Source organism: Falco biarmicus, chromosome 8, assembly GCF_023638135.1.
Source record: "Falco biarmicus isolate bFalBia1 chromosome 8, bFalBia1.pri, whole genome shotgun sequence".
Taxonomy (NCBI): Eukaryota; Metazoa; Chordata; class Aves; order Falconiformes; family Falconidae; genus Falco; species Falco biarmicus.
In genome coordinates this window covers 15,749,913-15,777,278 of record NC_079295.1, presented here as the reverse complement: position 1 = coordinate 15,777,278, position 27,366 = coordinate 15,749,913, and the positions used below count along the sequence as shown (strand labels likewise).

At 40.1% G+C, this 27,366-nt stretch overlaps 1 protein-coding gene across 5 annotated transcripts in view; it reads left to right on the top strand.

The window, feature by feature from the left end:
- The window catches only part of PARD3B (par-3 family cell polarity regulator beta), a 413,289-nt gene that overhangs the window by 293,170 nt on the left and 92,753 nt on the right, over positions 1-27,366 (top strand). For 4 of the 5 annotated variants that reach the window (XM_056349156.1, XM_056349159.1, XM_056349157.1 and 1 more), the window contains one exon: positions 20,292-20,402. In XM_056349156.1, coding sequence (XP_056205131.1) covers positions 20,292-20,402 — 111 coding nt within the window. Of the gene's footprint in view, positions 1-20,291; positions 20,403-24,744; positions 25,330-27,366 lie in introns of those variants that run through there. The other variant, XM_056349160.1, reaches the window with a different exon arrangement.

Below are 27,366 nucleotides of genomic sequence, written 5' to 3'. Positions count from 1 at the left end.
CCTTGGCATTGAGATTGTTTCCCAGGATACTCAAAGTAGTCAGCTGTTACAGAGTTAAGGACTGTGGAAGCCCTGGCTTTTCCCAGCAGGCTGCAGCTGCCACGGAGTAGTAGCAGTGCTGCTAGCAGTGGAGCAGATCAAGGGAGGAGGGTTGTTGGGTTTCTTGGCTCCCTTGTGCAGCTCCCCAGCAGACTGCTTGGGGGCTGCTCTCGATGGCTCATTCGAAGGCTTTGGGACTCAGGAGAGCAGAAAGCGCTGGGCTGCTCTGGAGCTACAGACAATAAGGTCAGACTTCTTCATGGGAAGTTGGGTGAGCTGCTGGGAGGCATAGTGGAGGCCTTTCTTACTTGATGTTAGATTGATGTCAGATGGGATTTTTCACTACAAGGTGTGTAATGTCTTAAAAACTTTGTCAGAATTTTTCCTTCTAATTCTATGTGGAGCTGCGCATACTATCTTCATAAAGTCGCCAAAGCAAACAGCAACCGCACCCTAAAAACTGATCATTTAAAGCACATGTAAAAAGAAGGGTGTAGCAAAGCTTTCTTTGGCACTGCTTAATTTTATGGATTGTCTTTCCTGACTGAACATTCATTGCAGACACTTTTGATTTTTAGTGTCCTGCATTTCTGTGAACAGGTTTCATGTCGTCAAGGCATGACCCTGAAGGTAATTACCTTTGTAGTTTTAGCTGGATTACTACTGACAGAAAAAAGAAATGCATTATGTCTCATCTGAGCAGGTATGAATATAGATACTTCTGCAGAATGTTTTCTTCCTTGGCCTGCTTCTGGTAGTAGTAATCTGACAATTACCTCGATGGTCCAGGAGCAAAAATCCAGGGGTGAAGAGAACCTCGTTTTCTTTTTCACACTGCATCTGCCTTTCTCAGACTAGAGTATTGTTATAGAAATTCAATGCGTACACACATTTAGCTGTATTCTGTTAGCTAAGCATAAGCTAGAAGACCCATTTTACCTTACCTGTGTGAGGAGAGTGAATGAGAGGGTATATTTTATATGCTACATGATGTAGCGGTGTGATAATAAACACGCTGCTTGTTAAAGAGGATTCACATTAGTGCAGGCCTGCAGCATTGATCTGGTCAAAGACTCTGCAAACAAAATTGTTTATCTGTCATAGCATTATAGGCTGCTTTTGTATCTGCCTTTAGCAATGAACTTGTAAAAGATCTTCCTTTTATTTGAATATTCTTCATTTCCTTTGCTCCTTCTGTGATGAAAGGGACTTGAATCAAATAGTGTCACTACTATGGTTAAATATTTCACGGTGGAAAATCTTACGTGTTAAAGGTAAGAGCTACTAGCACAGAAGAGGATAAATAAGCAAAGGTAAAAATGTGCATTTATAAACCTAGAACAGCAAGACCTACAAAGTAAGAGTTGCAAGTGTAATTATGAAAATGTCAACAAATATGCAGATGTTTTATAATATGACTCTTCCTGGATGACTCTCTACCCCAGCTGACATTTTAGAGGTGAACTGTAAATTCTTCCACTCCTTTTGCTGCTTGGTCTGCTCCATACCACACATGCAAATGTTACAGTATTACTTTAAAAGTAGCTTTAGAGATGACCTTAGTTCATCTCCCTGGGGCTGTGTGAAGCCCATATAAACAGAATGGGGATGTCTTAGGGGCATTTGTAATCATTCTGTGAGAGGCCTAGGGACTCACTCTGGAGATGGAGAGTATGTCTAAGGTATGGAAAGCTTAATTGACAGCCTTAAAAAAAAAAAGCAATGAGTAACCTGATAAATGGCACAGACTGTTAATTAGATGTCTAAATTTACCAATTGTGTCAGGAAAATTAGGACAGTGGGAACAATATGTCCCTAAGCTGCTCACTAAACAACTGCTGTGCTACTTATTTATATTTATCTGATGAAAAATTACGTGCTGAAAGGAGCACAGGAGGAAATCTCTCTCACTAGCCTGGAGCTCCCAGACCTCTCTGCTTATAAGGCCTCCATGTCCTGATATTCCCTTGTCTGACCTGATCATTGTTAATGTGGCCTGAGGAAATATTAAGCTGTTAGAGAATTTTAATAGTGTATACATAGGAGGGAGCTGTGGGGGATTTCTGAGACCTAATCTAATGCTTACTGAAGATGATTTACTAATTCCTGCCTGTTTCGTCAGGAATTGGGTTGGGCCCACAGTGATGAGAGAAAGAGGGAAGTTAGTCTGCTTAGGATTCTCATTTAAGTATGTACATATTTTAAAAATCTGGGGTAATTACATCTGGGTATGATTATGTGAATATTTAAATACATTTATAGCCAAGGAGTCAGACGTTTACATACGTACTTGAGGAAAGTGCCAGTTCCTCCCTGTGGAGGACCCTGGTTCCCAGGCGGCCGGCTGTCCTGTGCCGTGGTGGTGGGAGCCCGGCTGAAGTTCAGGAGATGCTTCCTGCAGCGCCCTCAGCCATGAGGAACAGTTCCTTCTCCTCCTGTTGCCTTGCTGTGTTCTGCATCGGTGAGGGTCAGGGGAGATTATTATTTCAGTAGTCACTAACTGACTTTTAATTAAACAGGCAGAAATGAGTAGTTCTTTACACTTCTAAACCAGTCTTCACCATCCTTCCCTGTGTACCTGATGCTAGGCAGGGCTAACTACCTAAGAGGTAGAATCATAGAATTGTTTCAGTTGGAAAAAACTTTTAAGATCAAGTCCAACCCAGGACTGCCAAGTCTACCACTAAACCATGCCTCTAAGCACCACGTCTATGCATTTTTTGAACACTTCCGTGGATGATGATTTCACCACGTCCCTGGGAAACCTGTTCTAACGCTTAGCCACCCTCTCAGGGGGAAAAAAATTCCTAGTAGCCATTTCATTTGTTTCTGACACTTGTGATAACTTTCTAGTTGCATTCTCCCCAGAACCTGCTTTGGACTAGGTGGTTTGTTTTTAACTTGGAAGGGAGTTAAGAAGGAGTACACTTGCAGCTGGGCTGCGTGTGCACTGCTTGGTTCAAGGTGCCTGTACACACACTGCAGTTGGTTGGAGTGGATAAGTGCTGGTCAGTGGCTGCAGCCACACCGTGTGCTTGGCTGGCAGCCCTGCCCTCCTGTGCTTGCTCGTACTAGTGCTGCTGTGCCAGCCCTGGTTTTCGGAGTGCTGAGCCATGTATTGGCTGGAGCTGTGCAGAATACGTGTCAGGCAGGTGGTTATAGCTGTGCAGAATACGTGTCAGGCGGCTATTTGCATCCGAAGGGAAAGTCAAGAACTTAATGCAAGCTTTGACATTGATAAGAGGAACTCACAAGTGTTACTGGCTGCAGAGCTGAGATGTAAAGGGGGAGCTACTGGGATTATAGGGGTGGGAAAGATCTGGATGAGGTTTTTTTTGCAAATGTGACAGTGGCAAAGCACAGTGATATCTGAGGCAGCTGGAAGGAATATGTTTCTGGGACAGCACTGAGACAGAGATCGCCAGCAGTAGCTCGTGCTGAGACCCTTTATCCAACTGCAGCTCTTGAAAATTCTACGTTGCCAATCGGTTAATAACAGGAAAAAATACTAGCTAGGCTAGATATATGGAATATAGTCAAGCCTGCCTGCCCAGCTTCATTATGAAACAGAGCATTATGGACTTGTAGGTTTGTATAGGTACGTTTTTGGCACTGAATAAAAGAAGAATGATGGCATTTCCACTGTGAACATATTCTGCCTAGGAGAGGGATGCTGAAAAAGGAAATCAGACAGCTGCCTTACAACATCCTTTTTCAGTTTGTTAATGTACAAGATAGGGTCTTCTGTGAAGATGGGGATTTAAGAGTTCACATGAGAAGTTCTAAGGATTTCTTGAAGTAAAAGTAGGTTGGAACAAAGAAGTTCTGACTATTCACTTCGGCTTTGGCATGCACGCTTTTCTCATTGCACAAAACAAGCTCTACTATACAATTAATGTCAGATCAAAATAGGCTTGTTTATTCTGATTTTAGTTCCACCTGTTCCAGTACTGACATATTTTGTTGGTGAGTGCAGTGGGGAATACTTTTATCAGTATGCAGGCAACATAGCTGAAAAAGTATTAAGCTCATAATAGCTAATACAGCTTGTTACCTCAACCTTAGCTTTAGCCCAAGACCTCCATCCAGCCTTTGCCCAGAAGAACAATTTCTCAGGGAAAGATTCTGTTTGCAGCTTACTGCTTCCTTGGCAGCCCCTTTGCTGAGGCATTCCAACTGGAGCTCTAGGTTCTGTGTCTCTTCTAACCCTGTGGACTGTCACACTCTTCAGGTCATCGGGAGGCTGGCTGAACCATGTTGTGCACTGCAACAGTGTTGAGTGGTTGGGTTTTTTTTTCGTTTGTCCTGGGAGAGGAAGAAACAGGAGGAAGTCAGAGCCATGAGGATCCAGGCAACTAAAGAAGTTTCTGCCATCCATTCTTGGTTTTTTTGCTGCTTTGCCAATGAGGCTTTCTTTTCCCAAGTACAGAAAAATCTGTTACTATTGAGTCCTATCCATTCCAGTTCAGAAGTGTCTCTGTTTTCTTAATAATTGCTTTTCTAAGATGTTGCAGAAGAAAATTCATTCCTGCTTTGGTGCAAAAGCTTAAAAAGCATTTGGGGCGGTGGGGGAGAACTGACAGCTGCTGCAGCTTCAAGAAGGCCAAGCTTTGTGCCTTTGGAAATCCCCCTATATAAGCAAAGTTAAGGAGGGAGGGGGAGAGGGGCATGTTTCACACCAGTGGCAAGAGCCTGTTGAAAGCATCAGTTTTTCTAGTTTTCTAGGCTTTAATGAGCTTTAGAGAGTTGTAGAAATTGATACATTAACTTACTCACACGGATTAAACTTTTGCTCGGTTGGTAGAATGGAGAGATCACGCAGTTTACGTGATGGCAAATTCATGAGAGAAGCCAGACTAGTTCTTTTTCAACACTGACCTATCCCACTGAATTCATCCTCCTTTTCTGTCTTAGTGTTTGACGACTTTCCAGGAAATAAGGGGACAGCTTGTACTTTTAAAATTAGTACTGTTATAAGTACTTACCTTGTTAAGTAGTTCATCTTATAAAATTTTAGTAAGCTTTGAACCTCTTCATGGTCATTGCCATTTGCTTTCTGACTACACCTTGACATACCAACCTGCATCAGCTCCCTCTTCTCCCCCCTTCTACCACATACACAAAAATGCAAATTAAAAATTTGAAGAAAATGCTCTTCTCTGAACATCACTGAACTCTGGACCTGACAGTTCTCCCAGTTCAGTATGTTTCACAGATGTTAGTCCTCAAGTAAGAAACTGTTCCAGTCAGTCTCAAAGTGGAAGAGCATGATCTCAGCATGATGAACGGGTAGCAAGTGAAAAGCATTCTAGTAGACAGCCAAGCTCCCAGCCTGAAACAGTTGCCAATAGCCTGAAGGGCACATGTGAGGATATGGGTGAGCAAACAAACTCGACTCTGTGCCAGCTGACTTCTATAAATGTTGTGCAAGGACAAGAATGTGTTGTAGTGATGTGGCTTAGATGTGGCAAAGGTTTAGATGAGGCAATTTTAATAATAGATGATGGTTTGTGTCTGAAAGGAATGCTGAAAGAATGGAGCTTCTTGCTGGCGACTGAAGGGCCCAGAGGCTTATGGTCAAGGCCAGTAATAAAAGGAATTTAAGCAGGGCTTATGATTCTTCAACTTGTGAATATGTGTTGCTGAGTTATTTTGGGGTCCTGATTTGGGGTTAGGTGTAAGGTTCAGAAAAGGAGGAACGCACCAGTTTCTTGGAAGGGGTTGTAATTCAGGAAACAGGGGGTCTAAGAGCTTGCTGTATTTCTGGAACATCAAGGGATATTATAAAGATTGCTTCAAAAAATTAGGTCATTAATAGCAGAAGTGATCTGGCGAAGTTTAATCCTGTGCTAAAGTTACTATTTAATGATGATAAGAGAGGCCTTTCCTGATTTATCTTAATGGTTTTCCTTTTAGAAGGACTGTGCCATGTCTTGATAAAGTTGCATTGAGGTTATTTTCAACCAGTTTTCTCTCTGTGTTTGATATTTTGGAAAATAATGGATTTGAGAAATATCTTCTTTTGTTGAAAGGAGACATGGAGTTTCTATGGTGTGGTAACTTGCATACCACAGGACAAACATACTGTTTGCGTTTGTTCTGAGCAGCTGTTCTGTAAAATGGTAAACACTGCATCTACTGGGGGAATTAAAAAGAAGGGCTAGAATGAAACAGACCTTTCTCCTTTGGCCTTGCCCCATGGAAATGAACATTCCTTAGCATGTGCTGTGACTGGAACAACAAGGACACGGAAAGCCTATGCTCCTGTCTCCTAGGCCATGCTCAAATTAAGAGAGTAACTACTGGAAAGAGGAGAAGGGAATTCCCAGGTAGGGGGTCTTCAGGCATCTGTGTATGTTGGTTATTGACTAGTGCTGATAAGACAAATTGGAATGTAGTTTCCACAAAATATGTTTTCTACAAAGTGTAGTTAACAGAAATAAGTTAACTTGCAGATCAAGATACTTCACGCACAGATATTAGTAATGTTAGGGCATCTATCTAGATACTAGTGTTTTCTCCTCCCCAGCAATCTTTCTCGGCAACAGAAGTCACACAGAGTTTTGATGTTTGTACATGTATATTTTCCTTGTCTTTTTTTGCTTAAGCCTAAATACCACATCTGAGTTCTTTTGTCTTCGAATCTACAAAAAGCATGTATTTTACACCTTAGTGCAGTCAAATCTATTGTTTACTTTCTTCCCTTGCCCAGGCATTTTGCTTATCAGCATGTCCATTCCACCCCCTGGATATTTCTTGAGCAAGATGAGAACTTTTAGGTATCTCAATTTCTTTACCTTTCCATTTTCATTTCAATTTTAAACTAGCTACCCACATTATACAAGACTAAATTCTCAGTCCTCTGCATAACATGAAATCCCCCTATTTAGAACCAAATTTCAATCAATCTGTTAAGTACTAGCAATTTTGGTAAAGATTTCCAATAGCAGCACTGGGGCATTAACTGGCTTCTACTACTCTGCTTATTTAGAGAATATGTCAACTAATTGCTAGAGGAAATATGTCTAACAGCCCGAAAGATGTAGTTGTTAATTCCAGCTATTGTGAGTGCACTTGCAGGAATGTTTTTTCCATGTGTATAGCTTTCCAGTTATTGAAATTCAGGACCTTGGATTTGACCATGATTTCTGCTTTACATTCCTATGTCCTGTTGCTTCTTTTTTCCAAGGATCACTGGACTATATTTGTAGTGATACTTGTCTGTTCGACAGCAGCTGGAAAAGAGACGGTGATACAAGTGAACAGCTATGTACAAGTGAGATAGAAGATGGCAGGAAATTGTATGACTGGAGGGAAAGGGGTAAAAAGGTTTCATTTCCACATGTGAGAAGAAAAATAAAATCAAGGCCAGGCAACTGACCTTTTCAGTTATAAGACCATGACAAAATAACAGCATCATGGCACTATAAATCAGTAATGCAGCTTCATCTAAAATTGCGTACATCTTTGGTGCAGTTGTCTAGATGCAGAACAATAATATGAGAGTACAAAGACAACTCAATTTTCATGACAAAAAATCTGTTTTAAATGTTGTATCTAATAAAAGAAGTAGTGGTATGGAGAGATCAAATAAGAGTGGTATATAGTTGATAAATTAGGCACTCTTTTCACTCTTTCTCATGATAGAAGACCAAGGATGCAGCCAAAGAAATGGAAATGTAGATGCTTAAGTTGTTTCACAGTCAGGTCTCTCGTTTGTTTTACAGATGAAATACTTTCAGCTAAATGTAATTCATCAACTGTGAGCACTCGTGTGGTGAAATTTGTGTTCATACAGTTATGGGGGTTTTTGTATGCAGTAAGTTTTTGGGCCCATGGCCAAAACATGTTTTTCAAGAAGTGCAGAGTGGCTTCTCCTTCCCTCTGCTTGCAAAGGTAGTTTTTAAACAAGGAGTTATCAACTTAAGGAGTAGAAACAAAATGTGATCAGTTGCAGTTAACAATGAATAAGCAGAATGGTCATTGTAATGAATACTCAGTGTGTTCAGTTCATGGGTAACCTGTAAGCCAGAGTTTTTTCCCACAAATTATTTCGTGGATGGGTGCTAATAACTAATATATTCAGGAGAAATGGTGATTGAATCAGGCACAGTTTGGAAACAAAAGAAAGGGTTAAGTTCAGTGACTGACTACACACCCTAAAGTAGTTTTTTATCAGCACTATTTAGTTTTTATTCATGCAGTGATACTGTTTTCTCCTGGCAGCTCCTGTGGCAGAAGTTTTAATAAAATAAGTTACAGACTTCATCTGTGTTCTACAGCCTTCTATGCTGCTAAGGGCTTTGAATTTAACATTTGTTTTATCACCCTCATAGTTAAGTTCTTTTTCAAACTAACATTTTTATGCTGATATGATAATGTGCTGAATTAGTAGGGTATCTGTCCTCATTTTGGTCAGCAGGTAAAATCAGCGCCAGTGGTTTAGGATTCCAAGTAGTCAAATGAGTGAATATAACCTTAGGGATAGGGAGCTGTGGGGGTAGTGAGAGAAGAAGTCAAAGCCTTTGTGTGATGAACAAAGCTTTGCTGTAGCTGAACAAGAAAGCGGAGAGACTTTTCCCTACATTGTCACACAAAATTAACAGGCTGGCAATATAAGCACCAATAACAAATAATTCTTCTAAAAATAGTGTATAAACGTCTGTGGTAGGGAGTCAATGCGTGAAAGGCAAGAAATATGCAAGGAGGAAAATGTTTTGGGAACCTGGGCTGCTTATGTTGTCTGTGCAACTTCAAGCTATATGGTTGTAACAGCCAGCAAAATAAAAGTACTTCATGAGTTTAAGCACTACTCTAGCAATTTTCTCTGACCTTATCCAGTAAAATGTATTTCTCTATCTGCTGCTCCAGAATTACTGCTTTTAAGATTGAAGAAACTAAAGTGATTGCCCAGTCTTCACTGAAACCTTATAAAGTTAGTTTCTGGCCTGTAGTTCATGAGCAATATTATTGAAAGCACACATGACAGAGCTGTGTCGTTCACATAATTGACTAAAAATTTCAGTCACTTAGTTCTGATATTTATTCTTTATTTATAAGTGGCACAGAGGCTTTTAGTCTAATTTCCCAGCCTGATGAGAGAGCAGGCATATTGTGTAGCAACGGGACGAAAACTTTCCTATCCTGAACCCTTGTCCTTCAGCTGTCAGAGCCACGTTTTGTGAGTATGGTGAAGTCCTTTGCTTTTTGCTGTATTTGTTAGTCACTCTCTTGGTATGAAATTAGCAGTGGAGTCATGGAGGGTTAGCCGTCTTGCTGGCTTGTTTTTATACGTGCCATCTAGGATTACCTCTGCTGAAAATAATCAGTAATCATAAACCACAACGTATGAGAGTTGAAACTACTGTCTTAAATCATTCTTAAAGCTTAAACTCAGCTATAACTAATCAATTTGATTTCCAATAGCTATTTTTAAAATCCACAAAAACCTAGTGGCAAAAGGTCTTGGCAAAGGCAGGCTGAAGTTCATCTTCCCTGAACATCACCACTTCCCAGCTCCTGCTCCTGACATTTTGCTTCGTGTCAATTTTGCTGTACCGAGAAGAGGGAAGAGCTTCCTCTTGAGGTTTGTGGCAGAGTTTTTTGCTTAATTAACTGGCAGAGAGGCTGCCTGAGAGTGACAGACAGTGCCTCCTTCAGTCCCCAAGTGAGTGCTGTTAATTTCCTGCAAAGTACAGGGGAACATATTCCCATCAGTATGTCCACACGACTCTTACTGATGCTAATGAGAGCTGGGTGCTCTGTCGAAGGGGAAATTGCTATCCGTGCTAGGGCTGCGTCCTGAATCAGTGAACAGTGGAATTGCATCGTCTCACTGGTTCTTTTTTGATGCATTGTTTCATTCAGCAACTTCATTGTTTTTTCCCCTGTTGTTATAGCTATCCTAAGCCAAGTTTTCCTAAGAAAACCACAGAATAATCTAGTATCAGTTTTGTCAGTATGCCACATAAAATGCTCCAAATCTGTGATTTCTGGGAAAATAGCAGAGGAAATTTTGGCAGGTCAGGCTGATTCTTCTGGACTTGCTCAAAAAATAGTAGTGAATATGTTTCATGTGGACAGCTGTATGTCTGAAAGCTTCCTTTAGTACAATATGAAAGTGATTCAGCCCCCCGGTCCATGACTGGAAATCTCTCTAACGTCTAAGACACTTAAAAGAGTCACATTTATAGTTCTAATTGATAGCCACTGTTTTGACAGGCAAACAGATTTCTCCTCCCAGTGGCTTCATGCAGTTGGCCTCCAGCAGACCTTACCATTAGCACAATCCTACTGAAAAGAATATACCAGCTAATAATAAATCTGTAGGGAGGGATGTTAACTACAAACTACTATGTCTAATCAGTAATGTACAATAGTGAAAGCCAGGGAGAGAAGGTGTTACTTATCAGAAGGACTGATTTTGGCAGTTTAAAAATGCAAAACCATCTATTATTTATTATGCCAAAACACATTTTTCAAAATACAGTATATATAACTCCACTCTTACTTTGGTGTTGTTTTGAATGTTACTGCTTTGTAAAACTGTCAGCTATAGTGAAGACTCAAAGGTGGAATTTGTGATACTTTTGCCTTTTTATTTTTTTGTGGACCCTAAAAACGAGTCATCTTAGGTTTTCTCTTTGCCTTTACAACCTCCCTTTCCTATTTAAGAACCATCTCTCTCCCTCTTATAAGTCTTCCTTTGAAAGAGTCTCTTCACTATGTACTAACTCTTCATTCACAGTTTCTCAAGCACTCAGCAGTGCAGAGCTCAAATACAGGCTAATGTGTCCCACTGAGAAAGAGTGGAGATAGTTTTTGGTAGCTCAGCTACTGTAGAGATACCTCTGCATGTCTGTACTGCATATTGCTCGGCAGCGTCTTGGAGGCAAGAGTGCTGGTTCCCAAGACACATCTCTTCCACACAGTCTGCAGCAGAAATCTCCAGCAAGAGGTATTTCTGTAGCAGTGCAGCGGCAGAGCATATGAAAGGAGTGTGGAGCAAGGAGTGGGAGAGTGAGTGTGTTAGGAGAGAAGATGAGTGGGAAATAGTTCAAGGGGAAAAGCATCATAGCAAACTGGTTGAAAAATGAGACAGGTAGATGTGCACTGATAATGTAATCATAGCTCTGAGATGATCAGTAGAGAAAGAGAATAGGACCTTTTAAATGGGCAAGTCATTTTTACGCTTCATGCCTCAGTTTCTTCATTTGTAGAATGGATGATATATGCTTAACATTGATTGATTGTTAGAGAATTACTACATTCCCATAGAAACTGGAGCTTTCATGAAGGCTGAGGTGCTGTCTCAGTAAAAACACAGGGGAGTCCTTTGTACTCCTGCTATTTTTCAAGAGTCATGTTTTTCCTGGACATCTTGTTGGAACCTGCAAAGAGTGGTTTCACTTCATGAAAGTCACATAAGCCCCAACAAATCTCCACTGTGGCATGTAAGGAAAGGAAGGCACGTGGTTTGATTGAGAAGGTCAGTACTGCAGTGGTGAGATGATTAGCAAGTCTGACACCTCGAGGTATCATGGCTCTGAGTGCAAATGTAGCAGGTTTTCAGTTTTGCTTTGCAAATGTCATGTATTTAATTTGCCTCATGAGTTTCGTATCTGCAGTTCCGATAATGTCACAGTTGCATGTTGTTTTTTCATAGCCAAAAGGGCTGAGCAAAAAGTTTTGTAGTGTGAGTGGAGATTCTCATATAGTGCCTCAGTAGCTGAAACACGAAGAAGAGCACCAAATAGCATGAGTTACGATATGAGAAAAATGAAAAGTCCTTCCCCATATAAACATGCATAATAAATACATATGCAGTTGATAAGTCAGTGAATTCTGGGGTCGTGTGGCTAGTAATAGGGAAAGAGACACACTATAGATGAGGAAGCATGAAACAGAAAAGAAAAAACTCAGCAGCCTGCTGTTGTCAAGTTTGGCACCCAAAGACTATCTTTTAGCTCCCTTCACTTGGTCTTTCCCCTGTCCCACCTTCAAGTGGCCCTGTTAACTACGGGGGGCTGGAGGTGCTGGTGGGACACCGAGGCATGCTGGCTGTCACTTGACGGCAGAATTTCCAAATCCACGTGTGAGAAAACCACAAAGTCAGCAAGTAGTTCTGGAGGAGCAGCTGGCAACACACACAGATTGTACTGGGAGTCTCTGTCTCCTACTTTGTATTACTGACTGAACCTTAGAGGAACAGGTTCAGTCAGAAACTGCATTTATCTTTTTCTGCGTGACAGAGAGTAACAAATTCCTGGAAAAATCAGCAGCTAGCCTAACTACCTGATTCTCTCTTTCTTCTCATGGAGACATGAGAAGATGGATGACTATGAAATGGGAATTGAGAAGGCAGAGTCAGGGGCTTAGTACTCTGGTCTTTGCTTTGAGTATGGAGTTACTGTGCCCAAGGCTTGGGTGTGATTAACGTGTTCCTCTGGGGTTGGCAGATTGGCATTTGCAGACTCCATACAGAGTAGGCACAGCCATGTTTCTGTGCACTGTCTGGGACACGATTAGTACTTCAGAAGAAACTACTTGCCTGTAAGGTGGAACCAAGAGGGGAAAATGGCTGATGTTGTATGAGAAGTAGGGGAAAATAAGAGTATATGGGAATAAATCCTTACTTGGGTGGAGGGTATTTGCACAGTCTGGTGGACAAGCAAGCAGGGCTTGTTGCATTGGACAGACTATAAATCATTTTTTTCCTCCTTCTGATCAAGCTGTAAATCACAGCTGTGCTCTATTACTGCAGTTTTTTCTTTCTTGATATATGTGATGTGGAATGCAGATTCTTTTACTGGTGAGCAGAAAGACTAGCAACATGGTCAGCAGAGGACTGAAGCATCATTTCATGGAAGCAGATGCGTAGCTGCCATTCAACATCACAATTTTCCTGGTCATGTAATAGTAGTCGTAATCCCTCTTCATAAACACCATCTCCAACACTCAGACTACCTCAGCATGTTTTAAATTCCTGGAAGTGTGAAGGATGACTCTTCATAGCTGCCTTCTGTTGTCTATATTTACATAGCAGCCAATGAGAGTTATTCCATTCCATTGGTTCAGTAGATGGACTTTGTGGCTTTGCAGCTACCACTTCTAACTTCTTAGGGTACCATCTTCTTCATAGGGTACCGTCACATTCCTTGGTTTTTGTCTTTGGTCATTTCATATGCTACAGAAGTAAGATTTGATATATGGTACAGATGGACAGAACTGCCCCACTGATAGGGATTTCCCAATCTCTAATTACCAGAATGAGTTACAGTAACTCACTTCTATGTAAAATAAGAGCAAGCTCTTCATTTAAGAAATAAGGATACGGGGCTCAAAGGCTTGGGGAAGATGATAGGTGAAGAGATTTAAAGGCGATTATTTAGATTGCCTTTGTTCTGCAATTTCTAGGCGAAGAGCAACCTCTTGCATTATACATGGCAAACAGCCTCCAGTCTTTTATCTGATACTGAAACATAGATAATATCCAAGACTGGTACCAGCAATGAAGATTTTTCTTCTGTTGCTGTTTCCATGGTTGATACTCTCAGAGTAAACTTCAGTGTGTAACTTACAGCTTCTGTTTGGCATTTGCTTTCAGCATATGACCCTCTTCATTGAAGATTATAGATTATTTACCTGTGAGGTGTTACAGCAAGCAGCTTCTCAGATTTGGTGCTGGGAATTCTTTCATTAGCCCTTAAGTCTGTGAACAACGTGATGATCCAAGCATTAATACACATGTGATTAACTGTCTTTTCTCAGCTTTGTTTGCTTTGTTCTACTGATGCCTACAAGTTACATAATGAGTAGCATGTACAGGGTATGCATTAAAGGCAGTTCCCCATTGTCGCAGGCTTCACGGCAAATGTATTTTCCTTTTAGCAAAACTTCAGTGGGGAAAAAATTGCACTGTTGATTTATTTTGAATGAACTCCGGGAAGGCTTACTAAGTATGCAATGTGGAAAGCTCCTTGAAGTGTTGGGGGTTAATACTCTCTGCTCTTAATTTCAAATTCCAGATAAATATGGTTTCAGCTTTGATCTTATCTGGACTAATTCTTTGTCACTGTACTAATTAATTCAGCATGCTGCAGAAAGGATGCTAATTTGGGCATCAAAGAAATAAATGGGTGGGGGGAGGTTGTGTTTAATCAGAGTTGTTAAAAAGATAAGTTTTACTCCCATTAGACTGCATCTGGAATCTCAGTCATTTTAGTCTAGCTCCAGCAGCCTGATACAGTAAATTAAAAATAAAAAACAAAAAAAATCACTTGTTTGCTTAATGTTGATATTACAGGAGCAACATATATCGCTGTTAGTAATGTGGATTTCTTTATATTTGCATTTTCTACATAACCTTCTCTTTTCTTGCTGACCATAACCAGTTTAACTCCTGCAACATTAGAATACTATGGATTCTCTCCCAAAATAATCTGAAGATTGCTAAATACGAGGACACTCACATTCATGAAGTTTAGCTACATTTGCAGAACACAAATAATAATTGTAGCACAGGACACCTTAATAAATTGCCATGTGCCTCCATTGATATAATAAATCAGAGGTTTGGTCATTTCTCCCTTTCATGGGAGCTATTTTTGATTGCCGAAGCTGCCCTATTCACTGTGGAAAGTTGCTGCTCTTGCCGACTGCCTCTCACTTGGTGCTGCCCTGGGAGTGAGCTGCAGCAGGTGGGAGAGCTGGGAGGCACCAGGCTAGCCGTGTAACTCTTTCCTGCAAGCAAACCTCATTAAATCTAGTTAAAAGTGGATCTTTTTTCTTTATTTTTCCAAAGCTCTTTCCAACTTACCAAACAGTACTGGTGGTGTGTGCAGCACTGCGCAGCCCGGTGGTGGTGTTCCCATTTTACCCCTTCCTCTCCCTTTCCTCTGAGTTGGAGGCACTTTCCACCTGGGAGCAGGGAGCAGGAGGGGCCGAAATGACCTTCTCCTTTGCTTGTCATCTTACCATGGCTTTTCTCTTACCCTGCCAAAGCAGGGAGGTTGGGTCAAAACCAGCTCCTGGGTAAGGCTTTGTCATGAGGAGGTCTTGCTGCAACAGATCTCATACACTGAGGCATCTTGATGTCACTGGGGCTAAATCCTCCACGAAGAGAATGGGATCTGCTCACTGTGGGGAGCAGGGGGAGTGGCAGTGGGGCAAGGAAAAGAGATGCTCACCCCTCGCGGCTCAGAGGCCCCCACACATAGCTGCCCTTTTATTAGAAGTTTAATTCATGTCATGGAGGTACTTTCATCTTCTTGGATATTGGTAAAGATTTGAACAGTGTTGTCCATCCCTTGCTATGTGTGCTCTGTTCTCAAAATGTCAAAATATGTTTTACCAAAACATGTTCTCTTCTTTTTGTAGTTTTATTTCAGCTCTTGCAAAGCTGTTGGTCCCACTGATGTAATACTCAATGGCATACTTCTGCCCAATAAGTAAACATTTAATAACAAACCTTTTAGGTATTTAGAGAGCCACTAAAAATGTAAAAGATGTATTTCATTAATGCTGCTATTAACATAAATGTAAAATGAGCCTGGTCTGTAATCACCAACAAGTCTGACTCACTAAGGATCTTTACGGCAATGTTTAATACTCCGTAAAAGTGTATGTATGAAAGTGATTAATCAAAGCACAGCACAGCTTCTAAAGTATTTCTTCTGCTGTAAAGCTGAGTGATAAAACAACTTAAAACACACGGCAGTAGTGGCAGTTAATAAGCTTTTTATAGTCCCTGTGTGGACCTGAAAATCATACCTTATTAGTATCTTTATCTTTCTTGCTCACTCATTCATTCATACTCACATTTAAATTTAATTTTAAGGGTTATTTCTAGTCTTTCATAAGGGACCTGCTTTAATAATCTCAGCATTTTTCCCCATTTGCTGTGAAATGACTAGGAGTCAGAGCTTTTCTTATATGTACTTTACAAATCACTCTGTTTTTTTTACAGATCATTTCTGGAGATGTCAGGATTTTATGACATTGTTAGGCTTTGTATCTTGCTTGACTGTGTCATAGGCCCTCTTGAATTACTTCCCTGCAGATGTTTGCAATTTCGTTCTGCACCCTGTTAGCTGCAGTGACACCTACTGATCTAGGCCAACTGAATTAACGAGGAAATCCAAATTGCTGAATTTAGTCAGCAAGCTTGTTAGGGTTCCACCCACCAGATGTTTCTGCTGCTTAGAAGTCTGGGACTTTATAGACCTGCCTGCTTTTTAATCCTTGAAGCAAATATCAACACATTTGAGATCTCCACGCTCGCAGCTCCACACGGAAACAAAGTGTTGCCATGACCACAGCTTTAGGTCTTGCATATAAGACGTTTAGCCCAAGTACAACAGAACAGGTCTATAGGAGGTTTGTTTTAATTTTTATCCCTTGGAAGCCTTGAAAAAAAGCATGCATATGCTTTAATGCTATACAAATAGAATGGTAATAAATACTGCAAGATGACAACACACATTTGGTATTCAGAGACTTCATTTATTTAATGCTTCGAAGAGGAAAATTTTTAGTTACTTGCAGGGCATCCTTTGAAATTAATAGAAATAGGGTAGATCCTTGCTCTTGCACAGCCTGTTTTCAACCATTGCATATGGGGTTTTCCCATAAGGATGAAGTGCTCAGAGGTCTGATCATATAAAGAAAATCCCTTTATCCTTTTGTTTACAGGAAGACTGTGCTCTGAGTAGTTGGAATATTAATATTCTCAACTGAAAAGTATACTAGGGGTATTAGGGCTTCAACTTCTGTAACAGTACTTCCCAAGCATTTACAGTGGATAATCAGAGAACTGCGGCAGTCACTCAAGCTGGGAAGATAACAGATTTTTTTCCTGTCGTGATTACAAGTGGCTTCATTTGACATAAATCGATTATAGATGGATATAGAATGAGAGGATACAGTTGATTCATTTGGTTTCAGGTCTGGTTGTTATATGTCTCCATTTATTACATAAGGTTTTCAGAGTAACAATTCCGTCGTATATTAAGTTGAAGAGAATTTTGCTGTGCAGAGTATAGCAAAACAGACGTTTCAAAAATGCGTGCCATACATTTTTTCATTGTTTTTATTCTTCTGAAAATAGTATTAATATGGAAGGCAGATTTTACCACAATCCAATTATTTGTTGCCTGGGGAATTGGAAACTCCAAATCCTAAAGCCATTCAGTTTTCATAGAATTTTAATATGGATTTGATTAATTCTATAGTATGATTTTGACAATAGGTTTTATCCTGTCCTTGTTGGGATCAGTGGAGAGCCTCACATTGATATCAGTGAGAACGTGATCAAACCCAGTTGGACAGCAAGTACTCTTCATTTTTTTTGTTCCCATAAGCAGTAGAGAACCATTAAGCCTGTAGTGCACAAACCCATGCAAAATTACAATGGGTGGAAGCTAATTTTATCATCGGAAGCCCATGGCAATTAGAACGCATCAGTGAGCAGACCATAAATTTTAGGACAGTGTATAAATTCAGGCAGAGATGCTACTGGGGGCTTTGTGGTTTAATGCTGTCTATCCTATATTGCTTTTCTTAACAGTGTTAAAGATTTTTTTCTGCTTTTATTTTTTTAGTGTTTGTGCAAGATTTTTATTGAGCTGAAAAACATTACAATAATAATAAAAGAGAATGGATTTTTATGGTATAGAAATGTGCAAAAGAGACCAAAAATCTGAATGTTTCCCTAGCCTTGAGCTAGACGCTGTATACTTAGTGTAACAGGTAAAAATTGTAAGCCTGCGCAAATCCCATCTAAAGCTAAAAATAGCAAAAAAAGCAAAAGTTGTTTTCATCAAGACCAACTCAATATTCCCAATTTATAATTACACTGGAACTTGCCAGTTTTATGGCAGGAACAGCTCTACCAGCAAAGAGCACTATTTTTGATAAGAGTTGTTATGTTGGCAGTTACTACAATCAAAATTGTCGCTTTATTTTGTTTAAAATTTATTTCCCCAGTAAGCAAGAAATAATTTCTAGACTTGAAAGGGAAGTATGTTAAAAATTATTTTTATATATATACATTTCTCTCGAGTATGCAACATATCTAACTTCAACTCCCTGCAGCAATACAAAATGCCCAAGAATAATGTTTTAATAATCAATACATCCTACAGTCGAATATGAGACTCTGCAAACCTGTAATTGAAACTGTGGGAGAAAAGCAGGCAGCCTGAATATAAAAAAAGTACCAGAGTTGGATTATGACCAAGATGCAAGTGCTAATACAGCCTCTCTTGAGAAAACTGCCATGAGACCATCGCAGCATGTGCAAGTGTTAGAAAGCAGGGGTCTTTCAGGTGCAGCCTGCTGGTGCTCATCCCCAGGCGATTTATTGTTTGGCTGCCTGACAGCTCTGTAGAGAGCAATATATGCAGTTTCATCAAGCTTTTCTTTTTCACCTGGGTCATCTTGTATCTGTGAGCCCTTCTCACTTTGCATCTTCTCACTCTGTATGTACAACCTCTCTCTCTTGTGTTTCCCAACTGCTGCCTTCACTGCTGCTACCACCCTCTGATGAGGTTTGTGGCTCCACATTCTCTTGGGACTGCTAGAACTCAGAAGGCAGTAGTGGAATTAGTGTACTGCTCTATACTCAGGAAAAGCAAAAGTATGGAAAGTACCTGCAGTCTTTCTGGAAGCACTGAAATGTCTAGAGACCTAAAAAAAGGAATTGAAGATTGTTTATAGATTAGGGGTATGCATATTTTTTATCAAAGGACCCCTCAAAGAACGTAAGACACTATCTATCCCTATTGCCACACATTAAAAAAAGGAAGAGAAAACCACGCACTGAGATACGACTCCTCCTACTCTTCAGCACAATCCTTGGCAGAGCCAGGATAAAGCATCTCATGTTGTTAGCAGCAGTATTTGCCCTTCTCATTAGCACCACACACTATGTGCCTGTCTCTCATGCCCATCATTCCCTTTTTAACCAGGTTCTTATTGTCTGAAAGACTTGCTGCGGAGTCCCTAAGAACTTTATTTGACCACAAGCTCAGAATTATTGATTACATTCACAAAAAAATTTGGATCATTAATTTATGAGCCTGACAGAGTATTTGCAAGATTTCTGCTTTTGTCAGAGGAGACACCTAAAGTCAATGATTTACAGCTTAAGTATATGCACAGTAATTCAGCTATTCCACTTGAGGCAGTTTGGGCTGACATGAAAAATAAAAAGGGTAAAAGAAAGATCACCAAGACAATGCTGCAGACTTTCACAGAGGAGTTTGCAGTTCTGAGTCAGAGTATTTACTTCGTAATATGGTATACTTAATGAAGAAATCGTTACTTTACGTTGTTGTCATGCATGCAAGGACAATATTGATTTGCATGGACAGATAGAGACTGATCATTTACTTACTTGGGGAACTGAGAATTTCTGACTGGGGAAGAGGAGAGGAGGTTTTTGTACTTTTTGGTCCTTCATTCATGAGCATATTTGACATACTTGACCCCCATGTTCCATCTAGCTCCATCAGAAATGAAATGTAGCTCCCCAGTTCAGTCACCTTTTATAGACTGCGCAAAGCAGACTTGTTACGCATATTTGTACAGTGTATAGAACAGTGGGACCCCTGAACTGATTGGGGTCTCCGGAGGACTTTCATAGCATAAATATTACATGATAGTATATTACTAGGCAGAAAGAAAAACCCAGAAGTACTTGAAAAAGGAGCTCTTATGAACTGGCTATTTTTGTACTCTCAGAACACAGCAAGATTTTATTTCCGATTGCATCCTTACTTAAACAAAGAACAAATCCTTTAATTAAGGCCAGACATGAATGAGAGACAGTAGTTACTGATAAGACTAGAACACATGGTCCAGTTTGGGTGCTGACACCACAGCCACTGCAGATTACTTTCAGAGAGCTGTCCTGTGGCAAGAAGAATGTTCAGCCACTTTAAAATGTGCCATATTAATAGTGCAGCCCTGCAGTGACTTGCGTGTCAGGTTTGGTGGGGCTTTTCAACTTTGTTTCAGGCAATAGCTTTCAAAAGTACAGGGCCCAAATCAATTTGTAACCTAACTAGTCCTTCCTATTGCATATGGTCCATTCATTACTGGTAATTTATTTTGCCAAGTGGGAAATCTGAGTAACTTAGATAAAAACAGTGTTTTGATTGCCTAAAATTTCTGTGGTTTATGATGCATAAGTTTTGATTTTTCTTCTAGTAATTATTTCCTCCTGACTCCTTCCTTGCTATCTTAAACAGATTTGGAAAGAAAAAAGAAGATAAAAGTGGGAAAACAGATCAGAAGGGGAATCCAAAGCAAGACGTGCTTAAAGAGGAGGAGCTGGAGAAAATGAAAGATGAACGTGAAAGGTGAGTAAATGATGGTGGCATCTGTGTTCATCAGATGAAAAACTTCAAAGCAAGGGATTGCTTGAAGGGACAGACAGACAGCCTGGCTGGAGATGTCCCAGACCATGTCCGCTGGCAGTCAGGTCCAGGCAACGCAGGCTGGTCTTCTGGCAGAGTCGAGTCAGGGTTGCTGTGTGACAGGAGGAGCTTGCCTGTCTCCTGCAGGTTTTTTGCACTTCACTCTGGTAGCTACTATTCAGATCACAATTTCTGGTAAGCTGGTGAAGAACAATTCCTTTAAAAGCTGTTTCACCTCTGCCCATTCCCAAGACCAGCTGACTTAGTAATTTTTTAATTTGCTTCTCTAAATTGAGAACCTCCTCCCTTCTCTCCTGACAGCTTCTTCTGTGGTTTTCAGCAATTCAGATTTCTTTGGCTTCAGCTAGCTGTGCTATCAAGTGGTAGTGTTTGTACTTGGGTATGTTCTTTTCTGTGCCGTGTTTGCTGGTTAGCCACGTGTTGCAGAAATATCTGCTCCACAAATGCTGAGTAGGCCAAGAGACACCAGGAAGAAAGCAGGTTCAGACGGTTAAAATCAGTCTGAAGAGACAAAGGTCTGCAAGCAGTGGGGCGGATGAGATGGGCAAGGCAAGAAGCTAGGTGTGTGCCAGCTGTCAGTTGCCATATTTCTGAGGTAAAGCTCTGAGACTAAGATGAAAGGAACCACTGATGTGAATAAGCCCAGTTCTTGGTCTTGTTCATAAAATACTCATTTTTCATGCCCAATCTCAGCAACTTCGTTATCTTTCCAGGTAAAGAAAATTTAGTTTTCTACTTTTCCCCATGTCTGCCCTTCAGGTGCTAGGGACAGTTTGTAAGTGCTGAGAAAGCTCAGCAAACTCCTCTCTCCCTTTCCACAGCTCATCCAGATGTACTTCATGATATGCTGAAGAAGGTCTTTGTTTCCCTATGGTGGCTGCTACCAGAAAAGTTAAAGAGCCCATCCTTGCTGGCTCTCAAAGAGGTGTCTGCAGTTGCTGTAAAACTTTCCAAGTTGTAGTAATGCAGGTTGTCAGGGCATGGGGAAAGCTTTCAGAGGTGTCTCCTTCACTGGAGCATCCTGCTCCTGGGAGATGGAATGGAAGCAGGTATGGTTCCTTTTGGGTAGGCAGAGTCTTCCCATACAGGCCAGCCTTTGTGGTGTTGGTCAGTGCCCAGGGAAAAGACACCCTGCTTTCACTTGAGCCATGTAGTGTGTGGTCAGCCATGTAAGTGGTAGCTGATGGGTTTGATGGGGAAAAGAAATAAATCCAAACCCCAACAACCCCAACCCTTCTGTCTGTTGCTAACATTTACTGGTTTAAAGTCTAGTAAGGTATCCAGTTGCTGCAGTGCTGCTACTGGATATGCTTAGCCAGTGTTTAAGTATTTAGTTCATCTAAGTTAAGTAGTGTCGGGAGAAACTTTGTACCATTTGTTTTAAAATTTCTATGCCGTGCCCTTGATTTTGCCAGATTGATGAGTGCCTTTATTTTAAACTGCTGACTCCCAATTTGGATACTGGCAATTTGAGAGGTATGTGTCCTTCATTTTAAAGAAGCCAGTGTCTTTTATTAGGATCCTGGCAAGCTAAGAAGCATGTATCCCATCTGTTAAAGGGCCAGTGTCATTTACTAAAATTTTGGCAGGCTGCAAGGAATGAACCCTTCTGTCTAGAGGTCTAACGTTCCAATTGGACACAAGATAATTGTTCTTAATATTTCTTAGCGTTGTATGCTTTTTTTTAAATTACAATCACTGATTGACAGTAACTTGGTAAGGCTGCATTAGAAACTGGCAGCTCAATGTCTTCATCATTCAGGTTTCTCTAGTAATGATGTCAGTTTTGACCTGAAAGAGTTTGCGACTGAAATGGAGAGCAGCAGGTGTGTTGAGAAGTGGATGAACCAAGATTATATTTTTAACTCACTCACTTGATTCTTCTTCTATAATAGTCAAGAATAGAAATATCATACTTTTTGTCAGGTAATACATCTTATATGTTGGGGGATTAAAATCAAAAAGTAAAAATAATAAAAAAAAAAAAAAGAGTGAAGAAATTTTCCCTATGTTATCTTCAAAGCAATGCAGCACATGCTGTAAAAACAAGCAATTTGCTTCAACTTTCTAAATGAAGTAAGAGCATGGCTGTATATGTTTGCCCACATAAGACTATCTACAGGCTGACTATTGAACCCTTCTTGAGTTGATCATAAAACAGAAGAGACTTTATTTTTCCTAGAGGAAAATTATATAAGGAAGTTAGTTCTCATATGTGGATAAGAACTGTTCGGGAAATTGATTAAAATCAGTGGAAGGAAACATTACTTGACTTGAAGGTAATTCAGTCCTTTTGCCTAGTTGTTGCCTGTTCACCTGGTGATGATGCTCAGTAAGGCAGTAAAGACAAATTTTATAGCTCTGTCCCAAGATTTAGTAATTCTGTAGTGTAATTCAAGTCCAAGATCTTAATGCACATATTGGCAAAGAAAACTGGGTGGCACATCTACACCATAGATCTTCTGCTTCTATGACTTCACTAGCTGCAATCCTGCATACTTGGTCTTATATTTATAAAACCAAGCATCACTGAAGCTTACTAGAACATAGGCGTATTTTCAAAGCTGTTCTTGCTGAGAGTGAAATGAGCGTATGTTAAAACTACTAGGGATGTAATAGTGGAACAGACTACAGAATACTTGATAAATATGTAGCATGTTTTGTCCCCTGATACCTGTGAACAAATCCTGTATTTACCAGCTTGAACAAGATACAAATCACTTTTCTAACATTTGACTTTTATAGCCTTAGCTTAAACACGCACCTAATTTTACCTTTCCAAGATTAGCTGTATAAGTAATTTTCAATTTACATCCTCAGTCTGATTATTACAATTTTGAATCAGGTTTTTTTGCTTAAACTTCAGTTTTCTTAAATATCAGGATCTGTCATTCTACCAAATACTGTGATTTTTCATCTGAGAGTTTTTTTCAGAGGCCGAGCTGTCCGTTTCGGATGCTAGTGGAAGAGGTCAGAGTAGTTGATTTTTGGGCTGGGTGTGACAGGATTAATGATCAAGTGTATTTCAGCATCTTAGCAGCTGTGGACCTCGCATGGTTTTAGATGTTGGTTTTGCATGCAATATATGCTTGGCAGCTCTCCAAAAACCAGTATACTGTTCCAAGATCTCAGCTGAGAAATATTTTTTCAGTAGGAAGTGCATTTCCAGTTTACAGGAGTAGGCCATCTCTCGGAGTTTTGCAGTTTTTTGACTGGCGTTGAATAGGTACAATAATATTTCACAAAATTGCAAGGACAGGCTTTCTGTAAAAGATGCAGCCTTCTTTCAGAAATTTTGACAAGATTTACAGACGTGCAGAAATGTCAGATGTATTCACTGCACAATTATGGGTTGGCTGCACAGTACAAACTCGGTGACTCTGGCTCTGACAGGAAACATCAGATCTTACGTAGGTGTGCTGCGTGAGCGCAAGTCCATCATGCTCAGAATAGGCTGGATTTCCTGCTTGCACAGAGAAGGAATTGTAAAGTGCGTGTGCAACAAGTCTGGCACATCCAGAATGTGTTAGAGCTAGTAGGCGTATGCAGACAGAGTATACAGCACTCACTCTGTAGTGCAGATGCTTCCCAGAAGGATTGGACTTGCCTGCACATTGGTCCTTGGCATAGATTTGCCTGGCAACTCCTTTTATGGGCTGCCAAGTTTCAGATTTGAGCCTCAAAAAGTGAAAATAAATTTCGTGGTTTTCTAGCTTAGTAATTTTTATTTCCATTCCACATTGTCCTATTCTCAGTTTTCAGTACAACTGTCTGTGCTGCCTTGTAGCTGCAGTTCTCCGAAGCAGCTCCACATCCTGCTCTGAAATGCTGACATCATTATTTTTTCCCTGCTTGTATTCCCACCAAGATCAAGGTCTCATTGTGCTCGTTGCTGTTAGGGAAGCTTGGGCCTGACCCCAAGCACTTACAATTGAGGTAGAAGAGAGAAAATCTGGGAGGGAAAAAAAATGCGTCCTGTGGGTGGGAATCTGACATGCAGGCAGTGCAGCTGCTTGACCAGGTTCCTAAAAAGTCCCTGTCAGGCTAGGAATTTGTTCCAGACCTCAGCCCCAGGCCTCCTTTCTTTTCAAAGCCAGTACTTTATTATATGACTACTACTTCCACAAGCGTCAAGTGGTTAACAGGAACTTAGGATGTTAGGCATTCCTTCTTTAGTAATAGCCTTAGCTGTGTCCAATTGAATGTGAATTCAGCACCTCCTCTGAATTTCACTGTTTCCTCCTTCTCCCCCTGCCTCCCTTAGCTTTCCTTGTGCCGTGACACAACGTCACTGAAACTTGACTGGAGAAAACCAGAAGCTGATGACACGGATAGTTCAGGAGGACTGACTTATGTGGTGATACAGTTCTCTGAGGTGGTGGTTTGTACTTCCTGACACAAGTCAAGTGGTTCATTGGACTGACGCCCTATTTTAAATAAACTCATTATTTTGCACATGCTTCAAAGAGTTTGGCTGTAATAAAGCATGTGCTCCAAAGGTCTAGAATCTGCCCATAAAAGGAAAAAGCAAGTGCTACGTCTGAGGTTTATTTTGATCAAGATGACTCAAATCTGTATTTTTAGTGTGTTCTGTGTAAATTACTCAGAATTTATCATCTTAACAACAAGATGTTCGCTACGTTATTAAATACTGGAAGAGATCCTCTCTTTTTGTTCCCTCAAAACAAGATTTTTCTTCCTCCCTTCCTCCATCTTTTTCCCACTCATTTGGGGTTGCCTTTTAATTTTCTAACATTGGAAAATCATTGTAAAACAAACAGGATAAATATATTAGGCACTTGAGTTTTACACGTAATAATTTGTTTGCCTTTCAAATGCAAATAAAATGACTATCAATTGAAAGAAAACTATTTTTTCCTGTTTGTTTAGGATTATTTTACTGGAATATTCCTGCTGAGACCAAAGTCTCTCTTCTAGCAGAGTTGAAGATTTGCTTGATGTTAGAATAAAATTTCACAAAATGTAGTGCCTTGTTAAAAATAGGCTGTTTTTTAAAAGTAGCATATGATTTGGTGTACAAGGAGGTACTCTGTCTCAAAAATACTACTCTGCACTAGTTCATAGGAGTCGTCTGTTGTTTTGTAAAAACAATCTTGGTTTTGTAGTCCTTGTTGGAATTAATTGAGGGTATTTTTTTTTTAATAGTATAAAGTTTTCGAGCGTTAGAGAAGCAGAAGGAACATCTGGCCCTTGCTTTCTGAACATCTGAAATGAATGCTTAAGTTACATTGAATCTCAAATTTGGGTAAAATTACATGGGGTCCATTTTTATATTAAAGACTTGTTATTTCCTTTGCTTTTCGGCAACTTCCAGCAACTGAAGAGCACTTCTCTCTTGTCCTATCAGTTCTGATGCTTGTTGCCTGTTCCCATAGTTAGAAAATCAATACATATGTTTTTGATATTTGGCGAACAGAGGTTTAATTTTGCAGCTGCAAGATCCCTGTACGAAGGGAGTGCGTCTTTACAGAAATAAAAACATTTAGAGACCGCTTGTGTATGAGAGAATACTTTTGAGTGAAACTTCATTCCATTTCTATCAACATTTGTTTCATTATATTTAATTACAAACAATTTGTATGTTACTGGAAATCAAAATGAAAACAGGAGTAGCTGCATGCATGGCAGTATGGTAGAAAAGTTAAATTGTTTTGAATCAAAAGTTGAAATTCAGACTGCTACAAAAATCAAAATATTTTTTTTTTAATTCCATAGTACGTCTTAGAGCACACTCATACACACACACACACATATTGTTGCTGACTCCGTGTAGCTTTTGTGCCTGTGTTATCCACTTGCCAAATCTAAAAGCGTTATTATGGCTGTTTATAGCTCATATTGATCTCTGGTAAAATGTTGGTAATTGCTCTTCTCACCATTAAGTGCTGTGCTAAACCACATGTTTTTGGGACTCCTGAGCTTATGCATCATTATTTATTAAGGGTTAATCTAACATGGTATGTCTGTTCATTGAGTATTCCTGACTTTGCAGCACAGCTAGGTCCTGTGGTTTAGACAAAATAAAGTGTTGGATGTGATCCCAGTTTTAATACTCCCAATTTATTATAACCATTGAACCCTGATCAGATCACAGATTGGATTGGATCCCAGTTTTTTAAATGTCCCAATTTATTGCTGGCTTGCAACCCTGATAAGAATACATATTTGATTAAGGCTTCAGTTTTCAAAAATTCCAGTTAATTACTTTTAGATTCTTATTAGATCATAGCTGTGTAGTATGGTATGTTGAAGTTATGAAAAAATTACTGGATGGTGTTGCACAGGTCAAGGTCATAGTTTCATTTTGTGCTGACAGTATGAAGTTATCAGATATCTGTTTATTACTGTGGCAGCACTTGCACTGGACAGGAGGACAGATTAATCCCAACCTGTTGATTCTGAGTGATTCTCATTTTAGATCTGCTGCTGCTCTGCATACCAGAACGTGTAATAAAAACCTACCATGGAACACTGAGAGACTGATGTTTGGTTATGAGTAGCTGAGGTGGATGGGTCTCACCTACCTTTCACAGGTTGTGATGTGCCATTTAGAACCAAATAGCAATTTTTGAGCTGCTTCATGTGGTTAATCCACTGCTGGAGGACATTTTTAAGACAGCATTGGCTGAGAGTTGATCCCAGATTGTCCAGGTTCAAGAACATTAAGAACTCAGGATAACAGAATGGCACACGGAATTGGCCTTTTTTCTTTAACTGTTGCAGTACTGCTCCAGGTTACAGAGACTGATGGAAGTAGCACTTTTACAGGTGTCATAGCTGTGCCCTCTGAATTTAAGCACCTAAATTCTTCTCCAAGCCATTTAGCATTCTTGGTTTGCCCTTCACTGAGACACTGGTTTCACTT